At 36.7% G+C, this 14,615-nt stretch overlaps 1 protein-coding gene across 19 annotated transcripts in view; it reads left to right on the top strand.

Annotated features, from left to right (window-relative positions):
• FOXJ3 (forkhead box J3) overlaps window positions 1-14,615 on the top strand; it is a 133,937-nt gene that overhangs the window by 104,565 nt on the left and 14,757 nt on the right. For all 19 annotated transcript variants that reach the window (XM_070260211.1, XM_070260210.1, XM_005607147.4 and 16 more), the window contains 5 exons: window positions 778-906; window positions 4,304-4,478; window positions 7,459-7,878; window positions 11,223-11,324; window positions 11,710-11,901. In XM_070260211.1, the coding sequence (XP_070116312.1) occupies window positions 778-906; window positions 4,304-4,478; window positions 7,459-7,878; window positions 11,223-11,324; window positions 11,710-11,901 (1,018 nt within the window). The remainder of the gene's footprint in view (window positions 1-777; window positions 907-4,303; window positions 4,479-7,458; window positions 7,879-11,222; window positions 11,325-11,709; window positions 11,902-14,615) is intronic.

Below are 14,615 nucleotides of genomic sequence, written 5' to 3' on the forward strand. Positions count from 1 at the left end.
GGTAGTAACATCTGAATAGGACCTTGAGAGATAGTTAAGCTAGTTTTCTATTTTAAAAATATCTTTTTTTGCTGTTTTTAATTGAAAATTATAATGCTTTTTATAAAGAAATTCGAGCATTGTAAAAATATACACCGTCAGTGACAAAAGTCTTCAGGAGTACCTAGGCCCCTGCCCCCTGCCAGTTAGCCGTTGTTAACAGTTTGGTATGTATTGTCCTTCGCATCTAATGCATGTAACAACATATTGTTGTTATATTTTAAAATTAGATCACATATCTATGATTTTGCAAATGTGTCAGACAACTGAGTTTCCAGTTTTCAATATTATAAACAATGTGATGCCTATGATTTCTTTTTTAACTTTCTATTTTTTGTGTTCTTATTTTGAGGCCTAAGATTTTGGTAGAAGAGAGCATCGATTTTGTTGAAAGCTTGAGTTTTAGTGAATTTGTGCATTGTAGAAATATTTAACAGTAAAAATTACTGTAATCCCCTCTTATTAAATGTTGATGAATTAATTACACCTGACAGTAAATTGAAAATGTGTACCTCTGGATAGGATATGTCCTTTAGTTTGAGAGTACATTATTTTATGGTGAACATGGAGTTAGTGATGAAGGGCATGGCATTGGAGTAGGTAAGCACCAAAGGAAAGACCACTAACATTTTGTCTTACTGCCATATACCAACTTAGTTGTACTTTCTGTAGTTGTTTAAAAAGTACTCTTTATAATGGGAACTACTTATTCAAATGTTGCTTTTCTTTTTATTCTAGGTAACATTGTACAACACTGATCAGGATGGTAGTGATAGCCCACGCAGTAGCCTTAACAACAGTCTCTCAGACCAGAGTTTGGCATCTGTTAATTTGAACAGTGTTGGAAGTGTGCATAGTTATACACCAGTAAGTCTTGGTGAAGTTAACGTCTTTGTTGAGTACTTATTTAGTGCTTAAAACTAAACCAAATGTAATTGAAATGCAAATAAAAAGTGAAGATGTGTGTTTCTCACTAGGCAATTCATTAGCTTAGATAAGTACAGCAGATTTCTCCCTTGATAGTGTTTTAATTGAGTACTTATATTTTACTAAGTTAGATACAAATATATGGTTGTACTACGTTGTATATTTTGCTGTACTCCATCTGTCCCAAGTGAAAAGCAATTGGACTAGGGAAAATATTTGTGCTTTAGTCTAGCAAAGCTATATTTGATATTTCTCTTGGGCTCTGTTCTGTCTACTGGGGAGGACAGCTGCCAGATGATTTGAAAAGAAGTATCAGATAACCCAAGGGTCACGTTCTTACAATAGGTAACAAAATCAGCACAGCAGCAAGAATACTTACACACAGTTCCCTGTATAGCATAGCTTTGTTTTCCAGGCCAAAATTGAAAACACAAGACTGGTTAACAATTGGGTACCAGGTCATCCTAACCTTTGAGATTTGTAGAATCCCCTTCTCAGATCTACAGCTGGAAAACAAGGTGATACACACATCCTCTAAGCTCTTTTACCAAAAACTCCATACACAGCACTGTTCATTGGTATAAATTTGATCTCACCAGATCGTTCCCTGTTGCAGGATGAGTAAGTAGGTAAACACTTACACAGGACAAAAACATAAAGAGGGGAAACCTGAAATAAAATAACACAAGGGAAACAAAAACTCAGAGACAAAATTAAAATTCACATTGAATGTAGGAAAAAAGAAAGGTGACTCTGCAAAACTGTTATTAGTGCTCTAGGGGGAAAAAATAAAATATTCTCCCAGAATGCAGTAGAAACAGATAAAAGAAATAACAATTATGTGAAAGAAGACTGTTGATATGGAAAATTGAGAATTATAGGTGTCCTTGAAGAAGAAACTAGAATAGTTGGTCCAGAAGCAATTTTCAGAAGAAATAGAAATTAAAAGTGGTACTGAGTTCTAGGAAAAGTTAATGGGGAAAAAAATCTATTTAGACACACCATGACAAATTTTAAAGTTTTAGAAGTAATCATCCATATAAATACTCTGGCAGAAGAAATAAGATGCATTCAAAGAAACACAAATCATACTTCTCTTCCATAATACTAAATGCCAGAACTTAATGGAACACTTTATGCAGAGTTTAAATATTATACTCAACCAAATTTTTACTCATGTGAAGTCAAGAGATTCTTTGATATACAGAGCTTAGAAAGCATCCTACTCTTGTTTTCACGTGCCCTTCCTGAAAAAGTTACTTAGCTGATCAAGAAGTGAATTAAATTAAAGCACTCAGTTATGATATAAAAGGACTAGTTGGAGAATTGAAGCAAACTAAACAAAGATTTAATGATTTTAAGTGGCTTTTAAAGTAATTTGAATGTAGAAAATCTTGAGGGGCTGGCCCCGTGGCTGAGTGGTTAAGTTCATGCACTCCACTTCGGTGTCCCGGGTTTTGTTGGTTTGGATCCTGGGCATGGACGTGGTATCACTCATCAGGCCATGCTGAGGTGGCGTCCCACATGCCACAACCAGAGGCATTCACAACTAGAATATACAACTATGTACTGGGGGAGCTTTGGGGAGGAGGAGAAGAAGAAGGGAAAAAAAAAGATTGGCAACAGTTGTTAGCTCAGGTGCCAATCTTTAAAAAAAAAAAAAAAATCTTGAAACCAAATGAAATCAAAGAACACAGGGTCCAGTATCAGAAAATAAAATAAGAGGAAAAATTAAAGCATTTATAGAACTAGGTGACAGAAGTAAGAACAAACATGTCTGTTTTGCTAGTACACGTAAGAGGGTTAAACTCCACTATTAAAAGCTAGACATTGTAGACTGCTTTTTTTCATTTAACAACCAGATATCAAGCAGTTGTCAAGCACGCCTTAAGTAACAGTATGGCATCAGCTGCTGGTTGGGCTTGTCACATATCCACAGGTTGAGCCTATGAGGACACAGTGAGCCCAAATGCATTGACACAGTTTATTACTCATGCAGACAGTTTAAGTATGGTGTCAGTTCCCCACATCCCACAGGATGACACCAAACCAGAGGAGCCAGATGATAGACCTCACAAGTGTTAGGCCACTGTAGCGGGGGAACAAATTCATATTGCAGTTAAGCAGTTGTGTAACTTGCAGCTCTACCCTAAGAGAGTAAGTTAGAAAGTCCCCTGCTTCACTGGAAACAGAGGCAGATGACAAACTGTCTCTTGGCAGCTTCCTGCAGGATAGAGTGGTGGATGAGAAACTGCTCTATGGCTGCCTCCCACAAGACAGGAAGGAGGATGAGAACTTGCTGCTCATAAGACCACTCACGATGCCATGTTCCAAGATAAGCATGGAGTGTTCCACCAAGGGTTAGATCATCCTGCCATTGAGCCTTGCCTAGATGGCCTGTGTGGAGACATGTGAGGTCACCAGAGTGCCAGTGGTGGAGCCATTACCCTACACAAATCACATTTTTCATGTTATTGCAGACTAGACTCCTTGTGAGCATCATTTTGAATGACTGCATAAATTTACAGTGTGTTTGTATCTTAATTTTTCAAAACACTGAATGATAGTGTACCACCCCTTGATACAATCTTTAAGAGATACAGCAGACATTTTTTATTAGTTTTATTTCTAGTGGTGCTGTCTTCAAAGATAATTCTTACTTTTTAGGTGTTTATCGTGCTTTTTTTTTTCACCTGCATAGCTCAAGGCCCTGATCTATATGTTTTTCTCAGAATCTCCTTTGTCTTTTACCCATCATTTCTCATTTCCAGTTAGTTTCATTTTTAAAAAAATCCCCTCAAAGTGAAGAGTTAAGTGTATTGAAATTCCTTGCTGCTTTGGGCAGTGCCACGCAAGCTGACTCATAGTACTCAGAGTATTTGGGTTTAAATACTTAAAAATTAATTAAATAAGTGAATGAGAAATGTTGAATAGTTTCATAATATAGTGGAGTTTGAGATGAAATTACTTCTGTAGAAATCAAGATGAAGATTCTACACAAACTGGAAGGGTTGCAGGCCTAGCTTATCACTTAGTTGTATAATCTTGGGAAGATCATTTAACTTCTTTGAACTCTTTCCCCTCCTCTGTGAAATGTAGAGCTTGGATTAGATTTCTATGGTTCTTCAAGATCCAAATTAGCGATTTTGTGTCTGTCCTTTATTTTTGTGTCTTTTATGTGTACCCAACTCAACAGAGGATGGGAAAGCCAAAGACAGGGAAGTTATTTCCTTTGGATTCTAGAAACTATTCTAATATTTTCAGTCTTATATTTTATGTAACAAATCAATTCTGATATAGAGCTACTAATTTAGTAGTATTTTTCTTTTAATGTTAGGTGACAAACCATCCAGAACCAGTCTCTCAGTCATTAACTCCTCAACAGCAGCCACAGTACAACCTTCCAGAACGAGACAAACAACTACTTTTCTCAGAATATAATTTTGAAGATCTCAGTGCCTCATTTCGGAGCCTTTATAAGTCAGTTTTTGAGCAGTCACTTAGTCAACAAGGTGAGTTTTTTTTAATACTTTTTTTATAAAGTAAGTGTTTATTGAAAATTTTTAACAATTATTTTCATATTGCAGCTTATATTTCCTTAATCTTAGAACATTCATCATGATCGGGATTGAATGAATGCTCTTTGTGCGTTTACTATTCTCTGTGTATATTTATATCATAGCACAAGAATGGCAGGTAAATTTCTTCTTGCCTGCCTACTTCACTTGATTGCTAGTGGCACCCTGAAACACTGTTGAAGAATTCTGACACTGCATCTATGCCATGTGTGAAATACTGCCAGGGTTAATTAATGATGTCTGGCATGTGAAGTATTTGATTGGTAAATGCTGCACCACAAGAATAAATGTGTCTTGCCTTTCTGTTCTGACTGATATTAGCAAAGAGATAGCTATTGGAATATGGTAGCACCAAATTTGCAGTTTCATGTATGGCACTTACAAGTGAACACATTGGTTGGTGGTAAGCTCTGGGTCATTGTTTTATACAACATACTTCAATTAGATTGTAACTCTAAAAGTGATTTTGGTTGAGATGCAGTATTAGATTTACCTCCCATTAGCTGCTGGTTTAATTTTAGTTAGAGTCATGTGATAGAATCTAGATGTCACATTGTCTTCCCTCCATAGAACACTAGTTAGAAATTCTTGGGAACTGTACTACTGAAGCATTTCCTAGTTGCTTTGTTTGGCAGATTAATTATTTATACCCAAACTGAGAGAGTTTATCTGTTCATAGCAGTGAACATAATAGACAAAAATCCATGTCCTTATACAGTTTACATTTTAATACAATTATGTGTCACTTAACAACAAGGATACATTCTGAGAAATGCATTGTTAAGTGATTTTGTCATTGTGGGACCATCATAGAATTGTACTTACACCACCCTAGATGGTATAGCCTACTACAAACCTAGGCTCTATGGTACTAATCTTACGGGACCATTATCATATATGCAATCTGTCATTGACCAAAATACCATTATGTGGCACATGACTGTACTGTCAGATATTATGAAAGTTAATGTATATGCAAGTGTTACACATATTGATGAATCAATAGCTTGTACAGGAAGTTGGTTTTTCTGGTTTAAAGTAAGATTTTGTGTATTTTCTCAAAGTTTATCTTAAACTTTCTATCTATGAAAGTACAAAAAGAATAAAAGACTTTGCTAAGCAGATCCAATGTTGGTGATCATAATAGAAAAATGCTGTCTTTGAAATAACAATGGTGACAATTTCTGAAGCCTACAATGCTGTGTCATCACACTAATAGCAAAAAGAGCATTGGTAGGAATTCTGGATTTTAGTCTAGGTTCTATCATTAAAGTCAACTGAGTTAACTTCAGCTCTCTAGACCTCAGCGACCCCATTTGTACAGTGAAGATTAGACTAGTTCGATGGCTTTCACATTACTCTCTTTGGAGTGTTTGGCTTTTGCGAAGGTCTCAGGGAGGAGAAGTGGGGGGATGAAGAGGGAGACCTGGCAGCTTTCCTTCCCTGGCTTCAACAAAAGCGGCTTTACATTTATCAGTTTTACCTATTGGGCTTCTGACAGATGTTTTGTTTTAATTTAAAAACAATTTGGGATTGAAAATGTTCATATAGATTGTATCTGGATTCCAATGCTGGGTTAAACTGCTAGGACTTTAGTGGAAATAGGTAATAAAAAAAGTGCTTTCTTTCATTTTACTGTAATAATCCTATAAAGTCCCTGTAAATGATAGTTTTCCGGGGCTAAGGCAAGAACTTTTATTAACTCTGCTACCTATAAAACCTTAACTTATTAGGTTTTAAGATTATCTTACAATGTATTTTAATGCAGTTTTACTATTAATGACAAGTATGATAATAACCATATTTTTGTTTAAAAAGTTTAACTTATTGACTGACACTAGGGTGTGGGATTTTATTATTTATTTAATAAAATTTTTTGCATTTGGTTCAGCAAAACATTGTATGAGCCATCCTTTGGGATATGAAAAGAGCCTGGTTATATAGAACCAAATGTTGCAATAAGATTTATTAAAATGAGTGTTTGCTTGCAAACTAAACAGACATTATTTTTAACATTAGACATTTCTGGCCTACTCATCATAGCAGCTAACATTTACTGAGCTCATCCTGCAGCCTGTATTTGCACCATGGCATTTAATCCTCACAATTCTATGAAGTAGGTACTATTATTTTACCCATTTTTAGTTGAGGTAATTGTGGCTTGGAGAGGTTAATAGTTTTCTGAAGTTACCAAGTGTGTAAATGGCAGTGCAGAGATTTTAATCCCTCCCTAATTTCTGGTGCTATAAAATATACAGTCTTAACCCCTCAACTGTATGTGTCACAAGAATGTTCCATAAGATTAATGAAAAAGAACAGTGGAGATAGCCGTTTTGTTTAGTCTTCAGAGTTCTAGCCACCTTGGACTTAAAATTTTTGGTGTAGTCAAAGAAAGGGATCAGAAATAACTGAGCTTTATTTCTCTCCCCCTCTTCTGTCAAAACCTTGGTCTTCAGGCCTAGAGAGACCCAACGCCTTTCCCACTTTTCCCTTAACATTTACTTATCTTTCAAGACTCAACTCAGATACTGCCTTTTCAAGGAAGACTTTCTCTATGTCTCCAGCCCCTGCCTAGCTGAACAGGCAGGAAGCAAAGTTCCTGTATCCCTTCCTTATACTTTTGCCTTAGTACTTGCATTGTTGGACATAATCTTCTTAAGTGACTGTTCCACTAGACCTTGAGCTGCTCGAGGGCAGGGAATGATGTTTCTTTACTCTTCTCAGTAACCCCTGAGCTCATGTGTTTGGTGGATGTTCCATCGACACTGGTTAAACTGAACCACAATTACCTCCTATTGCTCCTGTTGCTCTGTACAGAGCAAATTGCCTTTGCTCTGTAAATAATTTTGCAAGTGTTTGTCATAAAATATAACTGAAATCTGACCATAAATGATCTTGCTTTCTCTGTTTTTAGGTTTGATGAACATCCCTTCTGAATCTTCCCAGCAGTCCCACACTTCGTGTTCCTATCAGCACTCTCCTAGCAGTACAGTGAGCTCTCACCCACACAGCAACCAAAGCAGCCTGTCCAACAGTCATGGCGGTGGCCTCAATACCACGGGCAGTAATTCGTCAGTTGCGCAAGTCTCGCTGTCCCACCCCCAGATGCACACACAGCCATCTCCACATCCGCCCCATCGACCGCATGGTTTACCACAGCATCCGCAGCGTCCCCAGCACCCAGCACCGCACCCGCAGCAACACAGTCAGCTCCAGTCCCCTCACCCCCAGCATCCCTCTCCACATCAACACATACAGCACCATCCGAACCATCAGCATCAGACGTTAGCACATCAGGCACCCCCACCCCCACAACAGGTATCCTGTAATTCTGGTAAGTTTTTTGTTTCCTGACTTGTGTTTGACTAACTATGAATTAGAATCTGTCCTTTGTCATTTGTGGCTTAAATATATTTACTACCAAAACTCTTCTCATCTCACCTTTGTGTTTCCTTGCTGTCATCCTGCAGTTGTAACTCATTCAGTCCGTAGATTGACCTGGAGATTTTCTTGATTACATTTATTGTGGTAACATAGGCAAACTCAGCAACCCTTTCAGGTTTTGGTTTTAACTCTTGTTTTGTCCTTTGGGAAAACTAGTGTTTCTGTGAGTATTTGAAAGAAGAATGGAATGCAGTCTGTCTGTAATTTATTGTGATTCAGTGTGGTAAAGAAGAAAGAGTATAGATTTATGTCAGAAAGACTGTATATGAATCCTCTTTATGACTCTTATGACCTTTGGTACATTACTTAACTTCTTTTAGTCTTATTTTCTCATCTATAAAAATGGAACTAAGGTACCCTGGTATACAGTGCTGTTAATAGAATCATACTGTGAATACAAATATGAAATGCCTAATCTGGTACCTTGCATTTAAGTATTCAGTGAATGTTCCCACTCTTCCTTTCTTTACTTATTCCTGCCAAGTTCTTCATTTTAGAATGATAGATTGCAAAGGAAGAAAGAGTTCTTCGTATCTTGATTTTTTAAAAAATCTGTTGCTCTTAAGATAGATCTGGATGGTTTCTGGTGAGATGCTTAACTGACATTGCTCACAGATCAGGCAGTCTTTGCATTGCAGAACTCCAAAGACATAGCCTACAAGGTGAATGGGACCCCTTGGAGTTGTGCAAAGTACAGGTGCTTCCCTCAGCTTGCTTGGCTGTCCACTTACCAGCCATGTTACTGATGAGATTTCTTTCTGGAGGGACAATTTATTATTATTATTATTATTATTTTTGCTTGAAGATTAGCCCTGAGCTAATATCTGTGCCGGTCTTCCTCTGTTTTGCATGTGGGTCACCGCCACAGCATGGCTGACAAGTGATGTAGGTCCATGCCCAGAATCTGAACCTGGGCTGCTGAAGTGGAGTGCGCTGAACTTAACCACCACACCACAGGGCCCGCCTCTGGAGGGACGATTTCTAAATGCTAGACAGTGCTAGTTCTTATTCACCAGTTAAAAGCTGACCATTGTTTCAGGCAGTTAAACTATTGTCAAGGCAGTGAGCTTTGGATAGTACATACTGTTTCATATTCTGACTTGTTATAAATCTTAAATTTTTTCAAAAGGTTTCCTTGTTTATAGAGTAGAAAAAATAATGTAAGTTTTTTTTGGAGAATTAAGATAAGGTACAAAAATGCATAGCGAGTACTTGGAATTTAATAAGCTCCTTTTAACAATTTGTTTTGTTTTCCCAGTTACTAATTCTAAGTAGGTTATAGAATAAAATTGAAAATTGGGCATAGTTCCTGTGTTGGAATGGAATGTCTCCTAAAACATCTTGGTATTATTTTTAGATCTATGCCTAGAGAAAAAGGTATATAATATAGCCTCCTTTTGTAACTCTTAGTGTGAGTCACTATTTACCTACCTTTTAACGTCATTATGTTCTTCAGAAATTTAAGCTTGTTCTCAATATGATTTTGAGGATTGACTAATGATTGTAGAGATTGGGTATCAGTAGAATTCTGTGACTCTCTGGTGTTACCTTTCTTTTTGTTAAGTCTAATGATTGCCACAGGAGAAAAAAGTACTATTACAGCTGAAAACAATCCATATGTGCCCTTAGTGACCTGTTATATCAATAGTAGCTTGCCAGAGAAGGAAAATAGACTTCCACCTTGGGGAGTTAGGAATAATCATTGTGACTGTGATAATAATTAATCTCTTTGAATTATAAATTTCTCATTTGTAAGATGGGAATAAATAGCTTGTCTTTAACAGGGAAGGAATAGAGGGAACTGACAGTTGTTTGAGTGTCCATTGTGTGCTAGGCGGTTGAGATGCATTATCTCATACTATCCTCCCAAATCAAGTATAAATTACTACATTTAATAAATAGGGAAAGTGTAACTCAAAGAAGTTAAGCAATTTTCACAAGATCATACTGCTAATAAGTGGTAGAACTGGAATTTGTATCTGGCCTGCCAGACTGCAAAGCCTATGACACCAGTTATTCTAAAAGGACTAAAATCAGCCAACATTTGCTGAGTGGATAGAGTTTGTTCAGCCACTCTCTCTACAGCGATTGCTTGACTTTTCTCTTGTTGCTGAGTCAGCATTTATTATAGGATCTGATCTGAATGTCTGAAAGACTTGAATGTTTGTGGCTCGCTTGGGGTATTAATTTAATTTTCCCCCCAACAAAGTTTTCCTTAAATTATGGTTTTCTTCAGGGCAGGGTCATGTTGTCTCTCATTCATTGTTTATTTAGAAAATCCAGAATTGGCAGAATTTTTAAAGTCGAGTAGCCAGTAGTTGATACAGAGTTATCTGTGATGCAGCAAAAACTCCTTTTCTTACCTTCATCCATCCAGGGGTGATCCTGAAAACAGAGTAATTTGGGCAGCAATCACTGAATGGAGGATTTTCTTCCTTTATTCTGCTCTTGCCCCATGCCTTTGAGTGATGACCACTTTGCTAACATACAGACTGTGGAGTCTTAACTCTCCTGATGATGTCTCATCAGATGATACTATTCCTGACTAGTAATGCCCTGGATGGATTCATCAGCATTTCTTACAGAAGTCTCAGCCCTCTCCCTCACTACCTTGGCAGGAGGACTGTGTTAAGGCATTTCTCCTAAGGTTGCCTTGTAAGAAACATCTCCTCTTACTATACAATCTAATTTACCTCCCTTGATTCAGTGCTTTAAGTTACACTGTGCATTGCTTCTAAATGAGCACCTGCCTCTAAGTTATAAAGAACATATCTCTTAAGGTCATAACAAGACAGGAAAATGAACTTTATATAGGAAGAAAATACTGATTTACATGACCTGTCTTGCCTGGTGATTTATTTGTACTGTACAAATGTGAAGAGCCGTCATCACGTTTGACATTATAAGGTGATCTGGCAGTTTGCAAGCTGCCAGACTAGAGCTTAGAAGTCCCAGGTTCAAGTCTTAGAATGATCATAGTGACTTTGCTAAGTTGTGCTACCTGTGTGGGTTCAGTTTCTTTTATTTATAAAATGGAGAGAAATAATACCCTTCCCTGCCTGTCTCACAGAGCAGATTGCCCCAACACGTGATATAATGGGTGTGAATCTGTTTGTAAAACTGGATAGAAATCTGCCAAGGTCAGGAATGAGGCCAGCTCCTTGTCTTCCCTTACCATATACTTTAAACTTTCACTATCCAAGATTTATAGTATTGTCAATATTATTTTTATAGGTGTTTCAAATGATTGGTATGCGACACTTGATATGCTAAAAGAAAGCTGTCGAATTGCCAGCAGTGTTAATTGGTCAGATGTAGACCTTTCACAGTTCCAAGGTGAGTATTGGTTGACATATAACCAAGTATGCATGATCCTATCCTGTTTTCTCGGATAGATTATAAGATTCTTTTTAGTAGAAATAAACATCTCTTTATATAGTGTTTGTTTTACAGTTGGTAGTGTGCTTAAAAACAATACTTTGCGAAATTCATAATTAAGGCTTTTGGCCAGTTTGATGTAGCAGAGGGTCACAGACAAAAGTTCGGAAAGAAATTTGGCCACATTTTAAAAGAATCAGGCTTTGAATAATTTTAAAATGTCATTCTTTATTGCAAATCACTACCAGTGGAAATTTTGAGGGCTAAAAAATAAATGTCTTTTTGTTTTCCTTGCAATGTTTGCAGAACTATCCTAACTATATTTTTAATGCTTTCCTCATAGGTTTGATGGAGAGTATGAGACAGGCAGATCTCAAGAACTGGTCTTTAGATCAGGTTCAATTTGCTGATCTCTGTTCTTCTCTTAATCAGTTCTTTACACAAACTGGCCTTATCCACTCACAGAGTAATGTTCAGCAGAATGTCTGTCATGGTGCCATGCATCCAACAAAACCTTCCCAACACATTGGAACAGGTATGAATTTAATTATCTACTTGATTTTCTCTTCTTCTCATTCATATGAAATTCAGTAATTTAGTAACCATCCGAGGCAACTTGGTATGTTGTTAATGGAAGCAGTGACCTATTTACATCTTTTTATTTCTAAGAAATGAATGAAATCAAATAATTTATGTATTTAAGATATATCTTAGAAAAACTGAGATAAAGAAACCATATGTTTTTCTGTCATGATTTATATGATTTTATTGTTTATAGTTGACTTTCTTTTGTGATCTTCTACCTTTTAAGTTATCAAACAAGAATTAAATGTCTTAAAGATACTTACATATTTATAGGAACATAGTTATGAAGTTATATCAATTTAAATTTGTATAGACTTGCAAAGAAAATCAGCATTTCTTATTTTATGTATCTTCTAAGAATGTTAAACAAAACTAACGTTCAAAGTTTACTTAAAGAGTAGACAAAGGTGAAGAGTATCATTGATGTTTTACTCTGTACTCAAAATATTTTTCATCTCACTTTCTTTCCTCTTTACCCTTGTAGCCATTTCTTTTGCTCTAATTGGAGTGCCTACAGTTTTCTTCTCTCAAGTTTCCATTGTATAGGTGTCTAATATTCAAGTTCTTTCCTCATTTTAATTTCTTGCCACCTTTTATCTCCAAGTGATTTCTTTTCTGTAAGTTATCTTGGTTTTTTATCTTTGATGCTAAGAAACTGTTTTCTATCCTAAGTGGCTTCCTTCAACCATTATCCTAGCTTATTTCACATATTTGGGCTTTCTGTGTTCTCAAGATCCCCAGTCAGGCTGCAATCTTTATTTTCGTGGAATCTTTATTTCTGTCTTTTGATACAATAGAAATCTTTCATAATCTTTGCTTCTTTCATTTGGGTAGCTTACCTAACTTGAAACTCTCAGTGGCTGTTTGATTTTGGCAACTTGTTCATTCCATAAATTAGGTCCATACAAGGGCCTCATTCAGTGCCTAGCGTATAGGAGGTACTTAGTATTAGCCAGATTTATTGAGTGCCCTCTATGTACCAGACACTAAACTTTATTTTATTTTATTTTTTTTAAGATTTTATTTTTTTCTTCCTTTTTCTCCCCAAAGCCCCCCGGTACATAGTTGTATATTCTTCGTTGTGGGTCTTTCTAGTTGTGGCTTGTGGGATGCTGCCTCAGCGTGGTTTGATCAGCAGTGCCATGTCCGCACCCAGGATTCTAACCAACGAAACACTGGGCCGCCTGCAGCCGAGCGCACGAACTTAACCACTCGGCCAAGGGGCCAGCCCCCTAAACTTTATTTTTTGATAACTCTAGCTCCTTTCTCTCTCTCTGTCCTTTTGTCACTTCTGTTTTGGTGTCTTCCTGATACATACTCTTTAAAAAATTTTTTCTTTTTACTATGGTAAAATACACATAACATAAAATCCCAGTCATCCTGAAGTGTTTACAGTTCAGTGGTATTAAATACATTTCATAATGTTTTGCAGCCATCACCACCATCGATATCCATAGTTCTTTTCATCTTGTAAAGTAGATACTCTATACTCATTAAACAATATCCTCGTATCCCCCCTTTAGCCCCTGGCAGCCACCATTCTACTTTCTGTCTCTGATTTTTGACTACTCTAAGTACTTCATATAAGTGGAATCATACGGTATTTGTCTTTTTGTGACTGGCTTATTTCACTTAGCATAGTGTCTTCAAGGTTCATCCATGTTGTAGCATGTTAAAATTTCCTTCTTTTTTAAGGCTCAGTAATGCTCCATGGTATGTGTATACCACATTTAGCTTATCCATTTATCCATCTGTGAATTCTTTGGTGCTTCCATGTTTTAGCTATTGTGCATAATGTTGCTATGAACATGAAGTGTACAAAATATCTTTTCAAGACCCTGCTTTCAGTTCTTTCTGGTATATACCCAGAAGTGGAGTTGCTGGATTACATGAGCGACCGCCGTACTGTTTTTCACAGAGCCTGTACCATTTACATTCGTACACTCAGTGCACAAGCATTCCAGTTTCTCTACATCCTTGCTAACATTTGTTATTTTCTGGTTTTGGTTTTTTGTGTGTTGTTTTTTATAGTAGCTTTCCTAGGGGATGTGAGGTCGTATCCCATTGTAGTTTTGATTTTCATTCCCTGGTGGTTAGTAATGTTGAGCATCTTATCTTTATTGGCCATTTTTATATCTTCTTTAGAGAAATGTCTCTTCATGTCCTTTACCCATTTTTTAATCAGATTTTTTGTTGTTGCTGAGTTTTAGTTGTTCTCTTTATTTCTGAATATTAACTCCTTATCAGATATATGATTTGCAAATATTTTCTCTCATTCTCTCTTTTTTTAACTGGGTTCATAGTGTGTTTTGATGCACAGATTTTTAAATTTTCGTGAAGTCCAAAATAATCTATTTCTTCTTTTGTTGCCTATGCCTTTGATATCATATCCAAGAAATCATTGCTAAATCCAATGTAATGAAGCGCTTGCCTCATGTTTTCTTCTAAGAGTTTTATAGTTTTAGGTCTTACATTTAAGTCTTTGACCTATTCTGTGTTAATTTGTGTATGTGGTTGTTAGATAAGGGTCCAATTTCATTCTTTCGCATGTGCATATCCGATTTTCCCAGCACCATTTGTTGAAAAGACTGTCCTTTCCCCATTGAAGTCTTGACATCCTTGTCAAAAATCATTTAACTATGTATGTGAGAGTTTATTTCTGAG

This window comes from Equus caballus, chromosome 2 (genome assembly GCF_041296265.1).
Source record: "Equus caballus isolate H_3958 breed thoroughbred chromosome 2, TB-T2T, whole genome shotgun sequence".
NCBI lineage: Eukaryota > Metazoa > Chordata > Mammalia > Perissodactyla > Equidae > Equus > Equus caballus.